General features: G+C 41.4%; 1 protein-coding gene across 1 annotated transcript in view; it reads right to left on the bottom strand.

The window, feature by feature from the left end:
• dcps.L (decapping enzyme, scavenger L homeolog) overlaps window positions 1-22004 on the bottom strand; it is a 34458-nt gene extending 12454 nt beyond the window's left edge. The window contains 4 exon segments of the mRNA NM_001087662.1: window positions 12056-12169; window positions 13947-14092; window positions 20287-20455; window positions 21822-22004. Coding sequence (NP_001081131.1) covers window positions 12056-12169; window positions 13947-14092; window positions 20287-20455; window positions 21822-21986 — 594 coding nt within the window. The 5' untranslated portion in view covers window positions 21987-22004.
• Between the last annotated feature and the right edge of the window lie 1136 nt (window positions 22005-23140).

Raw genomic sequence — 23140 nt, 5'->3', positions numbered from 1 at the left:
ATATTTATATATAGATATTATATATATTTATATATAGATATTATATATATTTATATATAGATATATTATATATTTATATATAGATATATTATATATTTATATATAGATATATTATATATTTATATATAGATATATATTTATTTATATATATATATTATTTATTTATATATATATTTATTTATATATATATATATATATATATTTATTTATATATTTATTTATTTATATATATATATATATATATATTTATTTATATATTTATTTATATATATATATATATATATATATATATATATATATATATATATATATATATATATATATATATATTTATATATATATATATATATATATATATATATATATATATATATATATATATATTTATTTATATATTTATTTATATATATATATATATATATATATATATATATATATATATATTTTATATATATATATATATATATATATATATATATTTATGTATATATATATATATATATTTTTATATATATATATATATATATATATATTTTATATATATATATATATATATATATATATATTTATATATATATATATATATATATATATATATATATATTTTTATATATATATATATATATATATATATATATATTTTTATATATATATATATTTATATATATATATATATATATATATATATATATATATATATATTTTATATATATATATATATATATATTTTTATATATATATATATATATATATATATATATATATATATATATATATATATATATATATATATATATATATATATATATATATATATATATATAGTGAAAAAGGATTGCGGCACTCACACACCCTGTGAGTGCTGCAATCCTTTTTCACTGCTTATTTCCCATGCTCGCACCCAGGTATTAATATATAGAAATTGCACGTGGTGCCGGCACTCACAGGATTTGCATGAAAAACTCAAACATACGATATGTTGAAAATAAAGGAAAAAGGTTTATTAAATCCGACGTTTCGGTTCCCCACAGGAACCTTTCTCAAGGACAAACAGTGCTGAACAGGAAGTGACAGTAAAAAGGCGCCAAAACAGTTGCTAGGCAACCCCTGACTCCACCCCACCCCCATTAGTGGTAGACTCCAAGTGTAACAAGTCCATATAAACTAAAGAAAGTGTATAGGTGTATATACATATACAGGAATAAAGAGAACATGAGCAGAACAAATAGAAAACAAAAAACATGCACACTGGTCATAACAACGGGCCTCATGGTATGCGACCTTAATAATAGGCCCACTCAAGCATCAAGTACAACAACCCCAAGTAGACCATCTGGTGGGTTCTTGGAATCGTGTCTCCTGTTCAAGATAGCGTATGGGCTGCAACGCTGTGCCAAGCCCTGGTACTGTATTGGTGGGTGGGCCAATCTTGCGAATCAGCCACGGGTATAGGCAATATACTCTGTCTTAATTTGCTGTCTGCGTGTCCACCGCAGATGCATATTAGACATCCACCATGCGCATCCCATCTGTCTGCCCCTTGGCCACTGTCCTAAGTGGGTGCTGAGCGTCCAATGCCTGCCCTCGCAAAAGCTAAGGGCCAAACATGGACCAGCAACACCTGAGTTCACAATGCCAAATTTGGCCTGTGTGCGCTCTAAGTGGCCCATCAAGGGGTGTTGGGGTTTGGAATAAAGTATTAGTGCCATCTACCACTAGCCACATACCAGTACCCACTATTGCGAATGAACCAACCACACCCAGACAGGTCATTGTCAGTTTATTACATGCATTGAGTGCCTAGTCCTAGTATCTTTACCAGAGACCGCTTACATGTGTCCGAGACCAGTCAACGTGCATATGGAGAAGTAGAGTATAGACATAATTTAAAAACAATAAGTAAACTGCTAGTGAACCAGAGCAAATGCAAACATCATATATCAGAGCCATTAGGTCATATCAAAGTCCACAGAACCAGGCATATAAGAAGCGTCAGTAGAAGCAACCCAATGGTAGGGACTCATTTAGTCCCCTAGGTGACAAAGTGTTCAGTCTATGGATCCAACGGGCTTCCCTTCGTAAGAGGGCGAGGTCACGGTCACCCCCCCTGGACAGGGGTGGCTGGTGGTCGATCGCCATGCACTTAAAAGTAGGTAGTCCATGGGCTTTGGTGAGAAAATGTCTCGCGACCGGTTGTAAGGAATGTCCTTCCTTAAGGGCCCTACTAATAGAGGATCTGTGGTTGCTGATGCGTTCCCTGAGCGTGGTAATTGTTTTTCCAACATAATAAAGACCACAAGGGCAGGTGATGATATAGACCACATATGTTGAGGTGCAGGTAAGTCTGTGAAGTATTTTAAGTCTTTTTCCGGAGTGGGGATGTGGAAAGTCAGGCCCGCTCAGTAGACAGCGGCAGGTGGTACAGTCTGGGCACCTGTAGCAACCCAACTTGGTAAGTTTGGTTAACCAGTTGGTCGAGTTTGTGCATTGTCCCTTAAAGTCAGTGACCATTAGGATGTCTTTTAAGTTTTTGCCCCTTTTGTACCCCATCATGGGGTTAGGTGCCCCACATAACGAAAGAGATTCATCCATGTTGATCATGGGCCAGTTGGATTTTATTGTCGTAGCTAGTTGTCTAGTAGCAGTTGTAATCAGAGGGGTGGGGCCCTTTGGGGGTAATGGCTTCTTTTGTAGTAGGGAGCCCTGTGTATGCTGCTTTGCTCTTTGTAATTGGGTCTCTTCACTGCTTATTTCCCATGCTCGCACCCAGGTATTAATTTTGTTTATATATATATATATATATATATATATATATATATATATATATATATATATATATATATATATATATATATATATATATATATATATATATATATCAAAATTAATACCTGGGTGCGAGCATGGGAAATAAGCAGTGAAGAGACCCAATTACAAAGAGCAAAGCAGCATACACAGGGCTCCCTACTACTATATATATATATAATATATATATATATATATATATATATAGCGTTTTAAGAGTGCTCATCCTAAGGCTAATATAGCATCTCTCCCCAGGTCGCAGTTGTTACGTGTTAAAAGGATAGTGACAGAGGAAGACAGATTGACCACACGTTTGGAAGAGATGGCAACTAAATTTACACAGAGAGGATATCCCAGTGATGCACTTAACAGGGAAATTACAAGAGTGGGGGATCTCGTTCGAATAGACACGATACAAGAGAAAACAAAGGGAGCGGTAAAGAAAGAGATTTTTGTACTTACCGTTAAATCTTTTTCTCTTGTCCTATATTGGGGGACACAGGCACCATGGGGATGAAGATCCTGCAGCTGGAGATGGACACTATGTTGCAAAATATGACTCCTCCTCCTGCTCTGGGCTTCATCCCCTGCCTCCTCCTATTACCCTCAGTTTCTACCGAAGAAGGAGCAAAACAGAAGAGAAATCAAGAATAACACCCTCTTAAAACAGAAAAAACTTTTAACAGAATGGCAACTCAATATGAAAAAACGTCACGGTAACCGTGAAAAACAGTGTCAGAATAGGGAGGGAAAGCCTGTGTCCTCCAATATAGGACAAGAGAAAAAGATTTAACGGTAAGTTAAAAATCTCTCTCTCTCTTGCCTAATTGGGGGACACAGGCACCATGGGGATGTCCCAAAGCGCCCCCAAGGGTGGGACGCTGTACATCAGGTGTCTAGCTAATGACAGCTCGGAGCACCTTCCTCCCAAAGGCAGCTTCGGCTGAAGCATGCATGTGGAGCCTGTAGAATTGAGTGAAGGTATGTAGTGATGCCCATGTGGCCGCTTTACAGATCTGATCCGCTGAAGCTTGGTGACGGAAGGCCCACGAAGTGCTGAGAGAGCGTGTAGAATGAGCTCTCACCTTGATGAGGAGGATCCTTCCCCTTGACAGCATAGGCTCTGGAAATGATGGATCTGATCCATTTGGACAAGGTTGTCTTGGCGGCCTTGGTACCGCGTTTGGGGCCGTCAGGGATAATGAAAAGAGCGTCAGTTCTTCTAATGTTCTCTGTGGCTTTCAGATAGAATGAAATAGCTCTGACAACATCCAGTTTGTGGAGTTTGTGCTCAATCGGACCTTGTGGGTTTGGACACAAGGAAGGTACCACTATGTCCTGGTTCAAGTGGAATGCAGAGACCACCTTAGGTAAAAAGTCTGGAGTGGGTCTGAGAACGACTTTGTCCATGTGAATAACCGTGAAGGGCGATTTGCAAGACAGTGCCGCAAGCTCAGAAACTCTCCTAGCAGATGTGATTGCCAAAAGGAACAACACCTTCTCGGTGAGCGTGGACAGAGGAATCTGTTCAAGTGGTTCGAAGGGTTCCTCCTGTAAGACAGATAGCACCAAATTGAGGTCCCACGGAGGGACAGGGCAACGATACGGTGGAATGATACGGTTTGCTCCTTGTAGAAATTTTTGGATTAAATGCCAGTTTACTCTGTAGGAGAATTGACAAGGCCGAAACCTGCACCTTCAGCGAACTTAGGGCTAAACCGTTAGTAAGGCCATCTTGCAGAAAGGAGAGGATCTCCCTGACCCGTGCCAGCTGTGGGTTGATATCTGTGTTCACACCATGAAATGAAAGTTCTCCATACTCTGTGGTATATTTTCGCTGAGGCAGGTTTTCGTGCACGAAGCATGGTGGGAATTGCATCCGTAGGCGCTCCCGAATTCCGAAGGATCAAGGCTTCAAGAGCCATGCTGTTAAAGCCCAGAGACGAGAATTAGGGTGGACAACCGGACCCTGAGTGAGGAGGTCTGTCCGGTGAGGAAGATGGAAGGGGTCGTCTGCCGCCATGGCGATTAAATCCGCGAACCAGGACCTTCGGGGCCAGAACGGAGCCACCAAGATGGTCCGAGTTCCTTCCCGTTTTATCTTTTTGATTACCTTCGGTAGAAAAGCCAGAGGGGGGGAAGATGTAAACCTTGGAGAAGCGCCAAGGAATCACTAGGGCGTCTACTGCGTGAGCCATGGGATCTAGGCTTCTTGAGACAAACGACCGAACCTGTCTGTTGGTCCTGGATGCCATGAGATCGATTTCTGGTAGACCCCACTTTGCTACGATTAGGTGGAACACGTCGTGGTGTAGGCTCCATTCCCCGTGATTGATCGTTTCTCTGCTAGTCCGCTAACCAATTGTCCACACCGGGTATGTGGACTGCTGATATCGCGGGAACGTTGTGCTCTGCCCACAGTAGGATCTCTTGAGCTTCCTTGAGGGCCGTGAGACTTCTGGTTCCTCCTTGATGATTTATGTAGGCTACTGCCGTCACGTTGTCGGATTGGATTCGCACAGGCTGACCCCGGAGCAGTGGTGCCGTGTGTTCGAGGGAGTAGCGTATCGCTCTGAGCTCCAGAAGGTTGATGGGTAGCCTCTTCTCCTCTTGAGTCCATAGGTCCTGTACTGTGGTTTGGTCTATGACTCCTCCCCACCCCCATAGACTGGCATCTGTGGTTAGAATCTTCCAGTGATGGGGTGGGAAGGGTTTTCCCCCCGTCATCCGATGTGGTTGAAGCCACCAGTGTAGAGAGAGAAGTACTCGACTCGGAATGGATATCTTGCGATCGAGGTTGACTCGATCTCTGCGTTGGTGCAGAAGTATGGTGTGTTGAAGAGGTCTGGTGTGGGATTGAGCATACGGGATGGCAGGAAAGGAGGCGACCATCGTGCCTAGAGTCTGCATGGCTGATCGAAGGGGAATGCTGTTGGATCCCATGAGAGACCGAATTCGAGTCTGGAGAGTTCTGACTTTGTCCTGCGGTAGGAAGGCTCTCCCTTGTCTGGAGTCCAGGATTAGGCCTAGGTACTCTATTGATTGAGTCGGGTGTAGGTTCGACTTGTTGAAGTTGATCGTCCAGCCCAGAGAGGTCAGGGTCTGGAGGACTTGAGATGTGTTTAGGTGAGCTGTAGGTGCGGAATGACCCTTGACAAGGAGATCGTCCAAATAGGGGATAACGGTTATTCCCTTGAGTCTGAGTTCCTCCAATGCTGCCGCCATGACCTTTGTGAAGGTGCGTGGAGCTGATGATAGGCCGAATGGTAGGGCCACGAACTGCCAATGCTCTCCGTTCAAAGAATCTGAGGAAGCCGTGATGAGCTGGGTGAATTGGTATATGAAGATATGCTTCCTTGATGTCGATGACTGTCATGAATTCGTTGTCTTCCATGGATGCTAGAACTGATTGTATTGACTCCATTTTGAAATGGCACTTTCTGACGAAAGGATTGAGATCCTTTAGGTCTAATACAGGTCTGAGTGAACCGTCTTTTTTGGGAACCATGAATAGGTTGGAGTAGTAGCCCCGTCCCCTGGCGTTTGGTGGAACGGGTTGAATGGTGCCCGCCGCGGCCAGGTCCTGTATGATGGAGAGGAATTTGGTTCTGTCTGAGATCTTGGCCGGCAATCTGGATACAAAAAATCTGTGGGGGGGGGGGCGTTTGAGTGAAGTCTATCAAAAGTCCTTGTGATACCACCCGAAGAACCCACTGGTCCTGAATCTTGTTGTGCCATACCTCTCGAAAGGATTGAGTCTGCCTCCTAAGGGTATCCCTTCGGGAGGGGGCACACCTTCATGCGGTGTGGGGTTTATCTTGTGAAGGCTTGGAGGTAGACTTGGATGAAGACCAGGGCTGTCTTTGTTTGCCCTGAAAGCGGGAGCGAAAGTTAGAGTTGGACTTGTCGGATTGCGTCTTTGACCTTTGTCCTTGTCTGAAAGGTCGAAAAAAGGGTCTCCTCTTGAAGGGAGGTCTCTTGGGTCGTGTTTGGGGGAGTAGGGTGCTCTTGCCCCCAGTCGCCTGAGAGATGATCTTATCCAGTTCAGCCCCGAAGAGTAGTTTACCTTGGAAGGGTATGCTGACTAGGGAACGTTTGGATGTTAGGTCGGTGGACCATGATTTTAACCACAAAAATCTGCGAGCGGCCACGGATTGAGCTGAAGCTTGAGCAACCATCCGTGGTGCGTCTAGTGCTGCGTCTCCAATGTATGTAGTGGCGTCTGCTATTTGGGAGAGCAAATTGTTGGTAGTTGGGTCTTCAGATCCGATGAGTTGTGCCACCTGTTCCACCCAGACCTCCATGGCGATAGCAAAGGTGGGTCGGAAGGCTGAACCAGAAGCAGTGAAGGAGGATTTGCAGAAACCTTCTAGACGCTTGTCTATGGGGTCTTTGAATGCGGTCGCGTCGGCGACCGGAATGGTGGTATTCCTGGATAATCTGGAAACCGGAGGATCGACTGCTGGAGGTGAAGACCAGAGTTCAATGCACTCTTTAGGAAAGGGATAAGTCTGGGTGAATCTTTTGGAAAGCTGTACCCTGTGATCAGGGTTTTTCCATTGGGACTTGATAATTTCGTCGAGCTGTTCGTATGCTGGGAATAAGCATGAGCTCTTCTTGTGTCTCTTAAAGATGTTCTTTGCTGGTTCGACCGAGGGAGAAGAGTCCTCTATGTTCAGTGTGTTTAGTACAGCTTGAATAAGGCCCTCTACTTCCCCTTGAGTTCTGGGAGTGTCTATGTAAGGATCAGGGTGGTCCTGATCAGAGTCGTCAGCGGATAGGACCTGACCTTCCTCGTCGGAGGGAGAGAGAAATTCCCCAGGGGAGTCCGGAGGAGAGGGAGCGTGACGTTTTGACGACCCTGTGCGGTGTTGAGAATGGGAAGGTTGAGATAAATGCTCAATAACCTTGTCTAAGGTCTCTGGGATGCGGGCCAAATGTTGGATGCCTGCAAGTGAGAGGGATATGGCCCTAAGAAGTTCAGGATCCGAAGTAGTAGCTGTAGGTAGTGGCAGTAAATCGGATTTTCTGCAGGCCCCACACAATGAATCAGCCGAGGCTGAATTAAATTTTGTTTTACAATTTGAACAGGCTAAAAAAGAAACCTGTGGGTGAGTTTGAGCTGAGGACTTGTTGGTCCTGGGCTCTTCTGCCTTGTTAGCCATTTTGCTCCTTATCAGTGAAAATGGTAGGAAGGTTAGACAAAATCTTCTTTTTTTTTTTTTTTTTTTTTTTTTTGAGGCAGGGGAGTCGGCCTCCTATAAGCCTAAGCAAGGGTATGGCCGTGAGGAAATCTCCTTGGCGAAGGGTAGCCTGCGGAGATAACAAGCAGAGGTATGAATGGAAGCCCTGTGGGTCCATGTACCCTATAATGCAGTCAACATAACATGCAGTACGTACATACAGTGACCAAACATGTTCATATTTCCAAACTATAGCCAGATATCTGAGGCATAATATATATATGTATAATATATATATATATATATATATATATATATATATATATATATATATATATATATATATATATATGTAGGATGACTTGCCTGAAGGCGCTATAGAAGAGCCTGGAAGGGTGGCTGTACGCATTAAAAGCACCCAGGCATGTAGGGTGGTTAGCGTAAGAGCAGGGCGTTCCTATGAGAGTTCTGTAGCAGGGAGAGCAGAAATAGCCACCGGTTAGGGGAGCGGTTGAAGAGTACAAGAATGATAAGAAAAAACATCCGATGTGGAGCTAACCTGCTCAGTAGCTGTCTTGTATGTCGGAGCCGCATATAGAGCCTGCGCGTAGTGCAGGGTGCATCTGGCGGGAAGGAGAGAGCGTGCCGGAAGAGATGCGAAGGGCGGGTGGATGAGCGGTGGAACGCATATGCATGTCACCAGAGAATGTCGCGTGCCCAATGGCGCCGTTCAGGGTAGAACAGACGGAAGTAGAGGCGAAGGGCGGGTGGAACGCATACGCGTTTCACCAGGGAAAATGGCGCAAGTCTAAATGGCGCCTAGGATGAAAAGAATGCGTCTGTGTGTATGAGGTGCGCATAATGTGAGAGGGTGACCAAGGGAGTAAAATACAATAAAGTACTCACCTAGGAACAAACGCCAACTGATCTGTGCCCTGTGGAAGATTACCCCTGTGAACAAAAGACACACACATAAATATATATATGCACAGAAGTGAAATATATATGTATATGTGTGCTATTATACACCCAGGTGGATGTATGCTGCTGATGCAGACCTCCGTAGAGCGGGAAAACAGCGCAGGGGGTGAGGAGCAAGCCTGCAGACCTCCGGAGAGCGGGAAGGCTAAAGGGCAGGTATGTTGTAGCTGGAGAGGCGCTTGATTAAATCAGTGGCCCCTGAGTGTGGCATAATCTTAGACCTGGGGCCCTGATCAGTGCTCCAGCCACTTAGAAGAAAAACGGTGTCTTCTCCTTCTGAGGACACTAAAAGAAACTGAGGGTAATAGGAGGAGGCAGGGGATGAAGCCCAGAGCAGGAGTCATATTTTGCAACATAGTGTCCATCTCCAGCTGCAGGATCTTCATCCCCATGGTGCCTGTGTCCCCCAATTAGGCAAGAGAAAGCACGGATTCCCCTTGTGCATACGTATGTGCCAGTAAGGTACATCAGATTATTTATAAACATTGGCCACTTTTACGGAAAGCATATCCTGATATTCAGGAATTTCAGCAACCACCCTTATTGTCTTACAAATGACCTAGGAATCTGAGGGATAGGCTGGTAAGAACTGATGTTGGTACATTGAGAACGGAGTCACAGAGAGTGTTGGCTCCCTTAAGGAACGGCATATATCCGTGTGGCAGATGTAATCAGTGTTCGAGTGTCATACATAAAAATTGCTTTACACATCCCCATTCGGGAAAGCAGTTTGAGATAAGAGGTCACTTTACGTGTGACACAGAATATGTGATATACATGCTAAAATGCCCATGTGGCCTCATCTACATAGGCGAAACTATACAACCTATATGCGATCGGATCAGTCAGCACAAATCTACAGTTAGAAAGGAAGTGCTTAAACTACCGGTTCCTGCACATTTTCATACTGCCAGACACACAGCAGAATCACTCAGATTTCTTGTGATTGAGTCTGTTGCCCCCCAACTCCAAAAGAGAGAGAAGTTTTGGATTCACACACTGCAGACACTATACCCTAAGGGGCTCAATAGAGAATATGATCTGAATGCTTTTGTTTAGAATACTGAAAATAACTTGTGGGGGGTATGTTTGAGAATGATAAGGCAACCCACACTAAGGTAGTTATTTGGATATAAAGCTATTATACTAATGTGAGCTATATATACATTAATCAAGGAGAGAAAGGACCTTTGCGTTCTGGATTGCTAAATCTATATGGCACTTAATTGTATATGCATAAGGGGTTAATTTATCTCTATGTTTAGGATTGAGAAATGTATATGGCACATAATTGCATATGTAAAAGGTGGGTGTGCCTAATGCTTGCATAAATGTCTGATGTCAATTGATGCCCATGATGCTTGAGAAAGGTGCGGGAGCCCTGAATCGTTGCACGTTTGTTTTCTTTGCCTATGTTGGTAAACTTTGATTTTGCTTCACAAAAATTGAGTCTGGACTTTTTTTGAAAGATATATTGTTTGTCTGCGAAAGTGGACGAAGTCACAGACTGAAAACAAGAAGGGTTGGTGCTCCACTCCGTACAAAAATATATATATATATATATATATATATATATATATATATATATATATATATATATATATATATATATATATATATATATATATATCGTTTCAAGACCTGTATCAAGGTTCAAACAAGGCAAATATACAAGATTATACTGCTACAGTTTCATCTGTACCCAAGAACACACACACTGCCATTCAACTGAATATCCAGATGGCATTTGGGCTACCAGGTATAAATACGTCTTTGGCTTCCCTGGGACGCCAGCCAACAGTTTTGTAAAGGTCACTGTCCATTATAAAAGAATATAAATGTGTGCAACATTATGACGGACATGCCTCAACAACAGTTTACTAGTCTTAGTTCAGTGCTGTGCACTTAGTTGGCTCAATTTACCACAATCTTGTCATTTTTAAGCCAACAGAATTTCTTGCAGCTGTGTTTGATACATGGGGTTCATTAACACAGGTGCTAAATTTCAAAAGTGCAGTTACTCACAGCAACCAATCATCAATTTATTTTGATAAGTCGAAGTTAGAAATTGGAAGCAAAGATCTGATAAGCTGCTCTGGGAAACTGCTGTGGAGTCAAAGTCACATATGCAAGTTGTATGCCACACAAGTATAAAAAAACCCAAAAAACTTGCCAATAAAAGGGCAACCAATTATGAGATTTTTACTTTGAAAGCAGCGAGTAAGTTGCAGGTAAAACTTAGTCCCTGTGTAAAATGTATAATGAAGCAATAGAATTCTTAATGAATCAGATGAAAGTTGAGTGTAGGACTGGCCATATAGGGGATGACTTTACCGTAGTTGGTCAGCTTAAATAGAGTAGAGTAGCACCTGGGTTATTTGTTAAGCAGAGTGGGAAATGGAAAGTTGTGCTCACCACTATTTTTTAAAATCATTAAGCAGGGGTGCAATGAGGCTGTGACCACAAAATACATATAGACAAATACAAGAGTCCCCTGCACTCAAACCTTTATCAATATATTTAAGACATTGAGACATTTTGTGCATACTGCTACTGAAAAATGCTTTACCCTTTAAACAAAACAGGGATTGTTTGTCCATATATTGCAAAATATTTAAGCTGGCCAACTACGTCAATGTCATCCCATATCTGGCCAGTCCTACTCTCAAATTGCATCAGATTCATTAAGAATTCTATTGCTTGTCATGTAATTTTCAATACACCTTTTTGAACATTTCACAAGATATCTCAGTGTTGCTGGTCATTTTCTACTATTTAATCTTTTTACCGATGTGCAGGCCACTCAGGTTTGTGCACATGGATAACAGATCCTATACCTAAAATAATGCACATAAATGGTTTCCAGATAATAAATGTCATATAAACAAGTACGCAATGACTAAGAAACCCACTCTTGTATATGTGTACTGTTGAGTAAGATGGATTTCTTAGGATAAAGGAAACACAGAATTACAAAACAAATATACTGAAAAACACCTGCGACTATACTACAATGGATTGCCCAACAGATCTGCAAATCAGTAATGAAGTTAGATTCATGCTTCTTATGTCTTTATGTCACAGACCTGCTTCTGATTCCACTTGAAATCAGGGATAAGAACAAATCCATTGGTAGGATCTGGGTTCTCGTATACGATTCGTTCAGCCTCAGCTTTCTTCTCCAGAATATTGTAGACCCACTGTAAAAGAAGAAATTCAATAGATTTTCTCAAAGGAATTAAAATGTACTCAACAAATGCTGTTTCTTGTAATCAGGCAGCAGAACTCAGAACACTATGGATTTCTCCCTACTGGACTCAAAGGAGAAGCCACGAGTAGTCCTTAATGTGCAATAATTGTTGCCAATAATTGGAAGAAAACAAGGTATACAGTGGTAATATACTGCATTTTACTGTCTAATTTATTGAAGAAAATAGCTGAGATTTAAAAATCCCAGATTCAGTTCCCGATTCTTCCAAATCGGAGCTGTTTTTCTGCAGGATTCGGCTCAATCTAATTGCTTAGCTAAACCAAATCCTTAAAATGACATAACTATAGACCGGGAGTGGCCATACTTTACTAATGCGAGGTCTACTATTAGTGATGATGTCCGATCAGGATCAGTTTCATTGTAAAAATTGCTTGAATATTTATTCTTGAGAAAATGTATATTGTTATATTAAACAAACTATTTCTTATGTAACCTTAACATAATAAATATCTGAATAAAAAGCATGAAATAGGAAAGTAATTTAGTCAAGCTGTTTGTCTCAAGATCTACTGATCACCAACTAAAGGTCTACTGTAGATCCCGATCTACCCTGCTATAGACCTTGTGACAATGGAAAGCAAAGTTTTTAGGATTCATATTCAGTTCAGTATTCAGTCAAATCCGAACAAGGAAGATTCAGTACAGGTATGGGCTGAGAAAGAAGGTAACGCGTTGTGTTGGGGAGAGAGAGCAAAGAACATCCGCTGGCCAGTCAATCCCGCTTCTTGCTCTGGCAGCGGCAACGAACAGTCAAACATGATGAATAGCCATAGGGATTATATTACATGATCCACGGTGAAACCAAGCTTGGTAAAACAAATACAGCTTTACTAATCCATTTAAAATAGAATGAGCGGGCAGGGAGACTTAATGCATTTAGTGACTACTGTGTCACTTCATCAGTACAGGTATGGGACCTATTATCCAGAATGCTCGGGACCTGAGGTTTTCTAGATAAGGGGTCTTTCTGTAATTTTAATCTCCATACCTTAAGTCTTCTAGATAATCATTTAAACATTAAATAACCCCAACAGGCTGGTTTTGTTTACTATAAGGATAAATTAGATCTTAGTTTGGGTCAAGTACAAGGTACTGTTTTATTATTACAGAGAAAAAGGAAATAATTTTTTAAAATGTGGGTTATTTGGTTAAAATTGAGTCTATGGGAAAAGGCCATTCTGTAATTCTGAGATTTCTGGATAACGAGTTTGGCTCATCCCTACATTCTGCTCTGTGTGCCCACCACAGGCTGGTATGTAGTGGATAAGCTTTTTTTGCCAGTAGTAAAAATACCATGTGTGCCATAAGCAGACCATTAGGCAGCTCAATTTACCGCTGTCATTTTTGTCTTGTGGATATAACCTATAAGAAATCATCAAACCTACAGCAGATGGCTGGATAAAACCACCAAGTCAGAGATGTTACCGTGATTTAATCATCTTATATTAAAATGGATGAAAGGGGTCTGTTCAGAAACAAGGCTGGGAACCTTGCACAATTCTGTGGAAAAATTCCCCCCACCTGGTTGAAATGTAGAAATGCAATTTGTTCAATGATTATTGGATGATGGACATATATAGGTTTTTGGACCAGGCTAGAAAACAGACCATAACATTCCTCTTTCTATTCCCCCAGTATTTACATTCAAATTCGTTCATTGCCAATCATATAACCCCTTTCACTATCCACCGTAGATACTTGATTACCTGGATGCTGAAGCTCTGAGATTCAATGTATGGCAAGGTGATTGCTTTATAATCATCTTCTGTTTCATGGATCACGTAAACTTCTTGTTGTAGATACTTTTTAATATGTTTTTCTGATGCTGGGCAGATTACTGTAGTTTTAATCTCTAGATACACAAATAAAGATAAGGTGAATACACCATATACCATTCAGAAATATATTATAAAAACAGAAAATGGTTTAACAACTTCTTGTCTGCTATTCTAGCCCCAAACAAGATGCCATGGTGTTTGCTGCCCACCTAACAAAATGCCACATCTCTCATGCTGACTCTTGATATTGCCCATACCCACAACTTCATATCTCTTCTCTTTTTAGACTAGAAGCTCTTTTAAGTAGGGTCCACTTTACCCTTTGTATTGGTTGTATTTTGTATGTAATTTGTATGTTCAATGTACACCCATTAATCGTACAGTGCTATGGAATGCATGGACACTATAAATATGCGTTAATAAAAAAATTATTATTTCCATTCACAATTTACTGCCTTCAGAAACAAGTAAAGCAAGAAAAAGAGCACCAAGTATCCACCATGATGATTTTTTTAAGTTATTTTTCTCCAGTGCACTGGTTATCATGTTTGGCACCCAGGAAATTGAACTGATGAGAAAGCTATTCCCAGCTGCTTGCATTAGCGTGTTTTCAATTTCACCGGCTCATATGATTTGAGACATACACAGTATGGACCCAATTAAACCTTAGTATCCTCGGAGTGCCACGTTTGCGGATTGGATACAGACCAAGCTTTGTGCAAGTAGTAAACATCATTCTTTTCAACTGAGATCATCTCTTTTCACTGCTAAAAGGGCCAGCAATTAATTAAAGAATCCCCCTTCTCAAATAATAACTGACAAAACTGCTACAATACCTATCCATAAAAAGATAACATTTCCCTTTAAAAGCAACCAGAATAATGAAAGTTTACCAGTAAGACTGGTTGCTACAAAACAGAGACTGCTGCATGTATATATTGTCTGTTTAGTGCAGAGGTTTTCAGACCTTTTTGGGCTACAATTATCATTATGGATATTACCAACTGAGCATCATGGATGCCACTTTAATTACACTACAGTAACTGAATGTTACCGTACAATACAAATTGCACAGAAAGAAACATTACGACAATTGAATCTGAATATTTTTTTAATGCAAGTGAGAATTATGTTTTGTTATTTTAATCAATTGCTGCTTCCTTAAAGGGGCAGTATACCCCTATGGGGTTTGTTACTTCTGCTAAACAGAGCAAACAGGGAAATTAAGTTACTACGTTTGCTCCTTGTAAGGTACATAGGTTAACAAAATACAAGCCCTCCATTCCCCCTTGTTGTTGTTTTGTTAGCGACAGTCCATTATGCAGGAATTTTATCTGGGCACTGGCAATCTAATTATCGTCCTTATGAAGACCAAACATGGAGAAGATTCAATTTCCCTGTTTAGCTCAATAAATAATAAAACAGATTTTTCATGACTGATACAATAGGCAAAAAAGTCATATTCATTGCACTCCTGCTGAACAAGGGGATAGCTGAATAAGTATTTGTACCAGGTCTACAGATTCGAACATAAAAACTGATATTTTTTTGTTAAAAAAAGCAGATTTTGGCCATATTGAAACTGTTTAGGGCTGAGTTTAAAAAAAATGCATGGTGTGTGAGATGCTAGATATTCATCTCATGTACCACAGTCCTTAAAGGAACAGTTCAGTGTAAAAATAAAATTAGGTGAAAAGATAGGCTTTGCAAATTAAAAGACAGGATTTACACTCACCGTAAATCCTTTTTCCCTCAGTCCCAAAGGCAGCACTCACTCATGAGATGTCCCCCTCCTTTAGGTAGGAAAACCCCACCCCCAAATTTGAACCATACCTTATAAAACCCTCCTCCACCGGGAAAACAGCAGTGATTTACCAAGCAATAAAAACTCAGACAATATAGGGAGGGAAAATCGTGCTGCCTTAGAGATGGAGGGCAAAAGGATTTATGGTGAGTATATACTGTTTCAAGGACCTAGTCAAATGTCAGCATCCTGCACTAAACATACATGCATATAGCATATTCCCATTCCGCCTCAAAGGGCATCTGGAAGTAACCATTGCCAACAATTTTAAGATGCATAATATAATGTTAATGGTGGTTTATGAATTTTCCACCACATTAACTCTAGAATTCAGGGGCACAATCATCTGAATGGAGCAGAAGAGGCAGAGCGCTGAAATCCAGAATACGAAAAAACGGGGGGAGCTTGCAGTCAGCTGGATAGTATTCATAGCCTGCTCCTCATGTCCAAATTTGTGCCACGGTGGAGGACACAACTTAGAAGGTGCAAACCTCCACTAATCCCTGCAGTGGCACAAGGGGAAATAGACTTATACATATAAAAGTCTCCCCAGGGAGCACAATCATACTGAGGGGCTCCTGCAGCCAAGCTACCACAAGCAGCAGCTAAAACAACAAACTGGGAGATGTAGGACTGAACTGAACTGCAAGTAGGAAAAACACTGCTGGTTTCCAGGAAAAGGAGTGTTTTATAGCATGTGGTTCAAGCTTGGTGTGGTGTTTTTTCCTGCCTACAGGAAGGGGACGTTTCATGAGTAAGTGCTGCCTGTAGGGACCTGAGGGAAATCTGTTTTAAATATAGTTAGCCAAAAATCTATAAAGACTAAAGTGAACATGGGACATAAATGTTCAGTTAGTTTGCTTTTGATCCTGAGCACTCAAGGCAGGATCTCATGTAGTATTCGGAAAATCTAAATAGTATATGATGTTTTGTGATTTTTTTTTTTTAATTCAATACCGTGTTGCTGCATAAATATGACCTAAAACTTCACCTGTTTTACACGCACGTCCTAAAACTAGTTGAATTAAACAAATTAGTCAAACGCATGATTGTTTATTTATTTATTTAGGGAAATGAAAGCATATCTGTATGTAGCAAATGTATGTGAACCTTTACATTTACTTACGGATGTGCCCCCCATGTGTAGCAATAACTGCAACTGTTGATTAGGCATACATGTCAGCTTGGAATAATTTTAGCCCATTCCTCTTTATAGAACAGTTATAAAGGAAGAGGAACACCAATAAAGAAAACTGTTGTAAAGTAATTAAAATATAATGTACTGCATTGGTAAGAGTTATGTGCTTGCTTTAGAAAGTCTACAATAGTTTATATAAACAAGCTGCTGTGTAGCCATGGGGACAGCTATTTAAGTTGAAAAAGGAGAAAAGGCACAGGATGCTTAGCAGATAACAGATAAGCACTGTAATATAATACAGTATTCTACAGTGTATGTGTTATCTGCTGTGTAAACTGAGCCTTCAATGGCTTTCCCATGGCTACAAAGCAGCTTGTATATACAAACTATAGTAGTATTTTTGAAGCAACCATGCCAGTTTTACCATTGAAGGGCAAAGGTACATTATATTTGAATTACTTAAATGCACTTTAATTTTTTCGTGTTACTGTTCCTTTAAAGCGATACTGACATGTTCCTAAAAAAATCATAGGAACGTGTCAGTATAAAGTAAATGCTGCCCCCATAATCGTTCCCCAAAAAGCCCCCCAAAAAGCCCTCCGCAAAGCTGCCCTGCGAACCTGTGTGCTTCCGACCGCTCACACTACTAACAGTAATCAGCCTATGGAAGGATCGAGCCGCCCCCAGCCCAGCGTCACTGAAACGGCTCAGAAGATCTTTTAGCAGTGTCAGAGGGTCGGGTGAATGCAGGTTTGTGGGGGATGGGGGGGGGCTTTGAGGGGGAACGGTTACGAGTGTACCATTTACTTGATACTGACACATTCCTATGATTTTTATAGGAACGTGTCAGTATCGCTTTAACTCAGGGATTTTGGCGGGCTTCTTTGCATGAACTGCCCATTTTCAGATCCCTCCACAACCTTTCTATATGATTAAGGTTGGGACTATGGGGCAAATTTACTAAAGGGCGATTCGACTTCGCCGATTTACTAACGGGTGCTGGTGTAAATTCGCTAGCAAAGTAGACATACTCTAGCGCTACTTTGCGCGCTAACACCAGGTGAAGCTGCGCTATGTGAAGGGACATAACTACGCTAATTCACTAACTAACTTGTGCATTTTACTGAACGTTACCTCTTGCGCCAGATTTGCCTTTGTCACCTCAGACCAGGCGAAGTGCAATTGAGTAGATAGGACTTGCTTCAAAAAAAGTTGAATTTTTTTCTAAGTCCCAAAGCACGCTGGCGTCTTTTACTTTTTTTAAGGCTTATAGGCTGAAAAAGATCGTAAATTTTTTTTAGCGGTCCCCCCTACATTTCCTAACATATGGCACCTAAATTATACAGCGGGCACATGTATAAGGCAAAATAACTATTTTATTTTATAAATCTTTGCCAGGCTTGTGTAGTGTAATGGATTTGCTGCTACATATACGTCCATTGTACTTTAACTTAGCGCTGTATGCAAATTAGGCATCGCTAGCGTAACTTTGCTTTGCTTGACAAATTAACGCTAGTGCAACTTCGCTACCTTTCGCCTCCCTGGGTACAACTTCGGATTTTAATGAATTTGAGCAGCCCTGGCAAAACTACGCCTGGCGAAGTGCGGCGAAGTGCGGCGAAGCCGTCGCTATCGTATTTTTGCCAATAGTGAATTTGCCCATATGACTCAGACTTTCCAAAACATTTAGGGGGAAATGTAATATAATTCACAAAGAGAACAAATTTGCGCACATATAATTAGCAAAAAATGTGCATGTTGCAATGTAATATTCTTCATTAGACTTTTATTGCATTGTGAATCTTAATTGCGTATTGCAAACTTTTAACACAAGCTTGAAGGTGGCGTGAACTTTTGAAGCAAAAGTAACAACTTTTTCATTAAGACGTGTTATTACATACACTCTGCACACTTTAAAATTCACAATCACTATCCTATTGTTGCATTAGGGGCAAATGTATTGCAAAGGCAAAACTGTTTTCATTGCCAACATGTATTCACATTGCAACCGCACTGCAAGCGATTTTTCAGTTAGCAGCCAATATTACATTCCCCCATAAGTTTCTTCCATTTGACAAATATTTGGTAGATCAAATTTTATGTTTAGCATTGTCTTGCTGCATTACCCACTTTCTCTTGAGCTTCTGCCATCATGTTTCACAGATGGGCTAAGGCTTCCAATATCCTGCTGACTTACCCATATGAACTTTAGTGTAAAAGGGAACTGATGTTCTTTTTTTTTGTATGGTAGTGGCCTTTTCCTTGCAACCCAGCCATGCACATCATTGTTGTTCAGTGTTGTCCTAATTAACTCATTAAGACCAGTGCAGGGCAATGCCGGGTGGGCGCCCCAGGCAACCCAGCAGGCAAACGTTAGCCTAGATGTTCTTTGGGATCACCAGAAATATTACTGTACATGCCTTCCTCTTGGTGTGATATTTTTTGGCTGGCCACTCCTGGAAAGGGTAACAATGGTGTTGAATTTACTTAATTTGTACCCTATCTGCATGACAGTGGACAGTTAAAGCCCAAACTCTTTAGAAATAATTTTGTAACCTTTCCCAGCCTAGTGAAATCAATAATTGTTTTTCTGATGTCCTCATACATGGGTATAGCGAGTGTCTGAGGTCACAAGCATGAGCAAGTTACGGCACTAGCTCATTATACGCATGCATGTACCCGAACATATCTGCTCAAACTGGGAGCTCCCTCCTAGCAGCCTCTAATAGCCCACACCTTTGGTGGGGGAAACTATATGAGGGTAACAGGTTCCCTTTAAGCATTGGTCACAAAATGCCTCGTGTGCCTATGTCCTTAAAGGGGAAGGAAACCTAGTTGGCGCAAAAACCCTCCCCCCCTCCCGTGTGTTGCCCACCCTCCCTCCTCCCCCCTGGCCTACCCGTCCCGCTGGGCAAATGCCCCTAACTTACTTACCCTTCTGCGCAGGTCCAGTCCAGGGAGTTCACAGACGACATCTTCTTCCACAGGATCTTCTTCCTGCTTTGAATGGCACATGCGCAGTAGGAGCATTTTGCCAGTACAATCTACTGCGCATGTGCCAAAAGTACTTCGTGACTTTTGGCGCATGCGCAGTAGATACGTACCGGCGAAATGCTCCAAAAAGCAGGAAGAAGATCGCGTGGAAGAAGAGAAGGGTGGGCAACACACGGGAGGGGGGGAGGGTTTTTGCGCCAACTAGGTTTCCTTCCCCTTTAATAGCTTTTAATAACTTTTTTAACATTCAAGTGCCAATTTATCTTTCACCACTTTTATCCTCCAAGCAGGGTTTAGAACATGGAGGATGGGGATTACTGGTTTAGACTTACCATTAAGTTCAGGGGAGGGGCTTAAGTGATATACACCATAGATATCATTCTTCAACTGAAGCTTGAGCTCAGGATCATTTTTGAGAAGGCTGGAAACCGTGTCCATTTGGAACGGTGTTTTCTCCAAGATAATGACAGCATCATTACAGTTCTCAGAGCCGCTGGATACCTATTAAAACAAATTATTAAAGCCTTATGTAGTAATGCCGAGTCTAAAAAAACATTTTTACTGTTCATCTGAGCCATGTAAAATCAGGTTTCTCCTGTATATGTGTCAGCTTTCACTGTGGGCTAAAAATTAAAAAAAGACCCTTTATTGGAGCTCCCTATAGTTCCGCTCTTGTCCCTGTCTGTGTTTTAGATGAGTGTTGGGCGTATTTTAACACAAAAACACTATAGGAGGGGGGTGACCAATCACAGCCCTGCATTCACACAAGCAAAGCCAGGCTTCAGTTCCCTATCAGGTCTGCCCAGCTGTTAACTGGTTTCTTTTCTACAGTGTGCTGACTGCTGCTGGCACGCTTGTACAACCAGGTAAAGGAGGTGCAGGAAGTTACAGATGGATGGGACTAATAGCATTTTTGGAGAAATTTCAATAAACAAGCCCAGGACACATACCTTTTATAATTTAAACTAGTGTAATGGACTGGAACTTTTTTTTTTTTTTTTTTTACACATGTATCCTGTAACACTGGGCACATGTGGCTGCCAATCAGATTTGTGCTGTCATTGCTCTACCTTTAGCTAATTAAAAATCTAATCACTGGTTTTGAAGGCTTTGATTTGACCAGTGTTGACAAATGAGTGCTATGGCTCACTGAGGATTCTGGGAACACCCATTCTCTGCTCTTATTTTACTTTCAATACAGCAATGCTCTGAATCTGAGACTGCTGCCGGATCTTCAAAGAGATACCAACTTGTGTAAAAGTTTCTATCTGAAATTAAACACAATACAATTTGCTTGGAGTTGTAAGGCTTGAATAAAAAATCTCTAACCCTCTGGAGGTAATGTAATAAGTGGTTTTAAGTCTGCTACTTGTCTAGTGGCATCAACTCAACTCATCAACTCAGGTCACATAAGGCTGCATGTAGTGGTCAGTTGATTTGGAAACGAACACCTGATTGGTTGCTATGGGTTTTATGCTTTGAAGTGAGAAACAGAGGAAGCCAACATCTCCAGTACAAAACAGTTTATTAATACACTGCAAGCAGACAATAGCAAAGCACTAGAGGTGTGTGCGGAGACAACTTGCGGCTGCTTCAGCCACCACTTCCCTCGTCACAACCCTGGCCCTCCCCCTGTCTTTGTAATCAGCTCCGGGCTGTAGCCATTCATTAATAAGCAGAACAGAGGCTGTAGCCATTCATTAATAAGCAGAGCAGAGGGGTTGTTATTTGATACCGAGCTCCAGCCCCACCCCCTCCCTCCGGCTTTACAATCCAGCTCCGGTGCTGCCTCTCAGCAATAGCACAGGGATTTCTTATAACTATGACAATTCATGCTGCAAACAGTCCCTCTTGGTTCGAGTGTTACCTTTCCGTGGAGGAAGATTGTTTTATCCCGCGCCGATTCCCTTAGTACCGCCTTCAGCTCAAATCCAGAAAGCGGGTGCTGCACATTAGCCTCTGCATTAGTACTGACGTTCCCGTTGTTCTCTTCCTCATTCTCCCGCTTCCTTTTCTCGCCGGTATGTGCCATTGTAGCTTTGTGACAAAGAAGCGCATGCGCAGTCTGAGCTGTAAACTAAAGGCAGAGTGGACTTCCTGAAGAATAGCGCCATCTGCTGCACAAGGAAGAGGTGACAGGACAAGAGTCTCCAAAAGAGCACAACTGTTATGCAGCGCCATCTAATGTGAGACTACAGGAAACGTCTGTGATGGGTAAACTATGTTGACTCACTGTATTTATCATAATGCTGAGGCACATACACTCAGGGGGGCCATTAGAAATCACAGCCTTACAGCCCACAAACCCCGCCCCCTCCACACAAGGGTAAGGTCAGACTGGGAGATTCGGGGAGATTTAGTCGCCCGACAACTAATCGCCTCTTCTTTGGGGCATGGCACTTGCAGCACTTCGTTTTCCTAAGGCGTGTGACACACGGGTAGATTCGGGGAGATTCTGCCGACTAATTGGGCTAGTTGCCACACGAGGAAACTTCGGGCGACTTCAGAAAACTAAGCGCTGTGTGTGCATTAGCGTAGGCGACTTTTCATTATTGCAGTTCGGGAAGATTGTCGCCCAGAAGAAGAGGCAATTAGTCGTAGGGTTGCCACCTGTTCGGTTTTGACCCAAACAGTTCGGTTTTTGTAAGGCCTGTTCGGGTCTGAATTTCTGTTCAGTTTTCAGCCTTATGAAACCCGAATAATAATCTGGCCAATACACGAAAAACATTTAAATACTAAGATACTCACCTCAACATGACTTGGTTACTATCAAGTGCCGTTAATTTCTTATTATTACAAAAAAGCAAATCAATCAAAAATAACAATGTTTTTTTTCTAAATTAGCATTGCTGTATTTCAGAGCTTTCTGGATAACTTCTGGATAATAGATCTCATACCAGTAATTAAAGGACTGGCCTTACGCATGAAGCAGAATAAAGCTAGATATAGGGTTGCCACCTGTGTGGTTTTGAACTGGGCATCAACACATTAAAACATTGTGAAAACTGGATAGAATCCAGCCAGTTTTATCTAAATGATGCAATAGCCTTGCACCGGTGTCAGAACTCCACCAACATCATTGTGCCCACCTCTGATGTCATCATGTCTGTTCCTACATCACTGCCCCACCTCCAAAACTATCTGCCCGCCCCCCGTGTTCAGGTTTAGTCATCAGCAAAGGTGGCA

The sequence above is a fragment of the Xenopus laevis genome, chromosome 7L (assembly GCF_017654675.1).
Source record: "Xenopus laevis strain J_2021 chromosome 7L, Xenopus_laevis_v10.1, whole genome shotgun sequence".
Taxonomy (NCBI): domain Eukaryota; kingdom Metazoa; phylum Chordata; class Amphibia; order Anura; family Pipidae; genus Xenopus; species Xenopus laevis.
The sequence above is the reverse complement of the archived record's forward strand: the minus strand, read 5'-3'. Positions and strand labels throughout refer to the sequence as shown.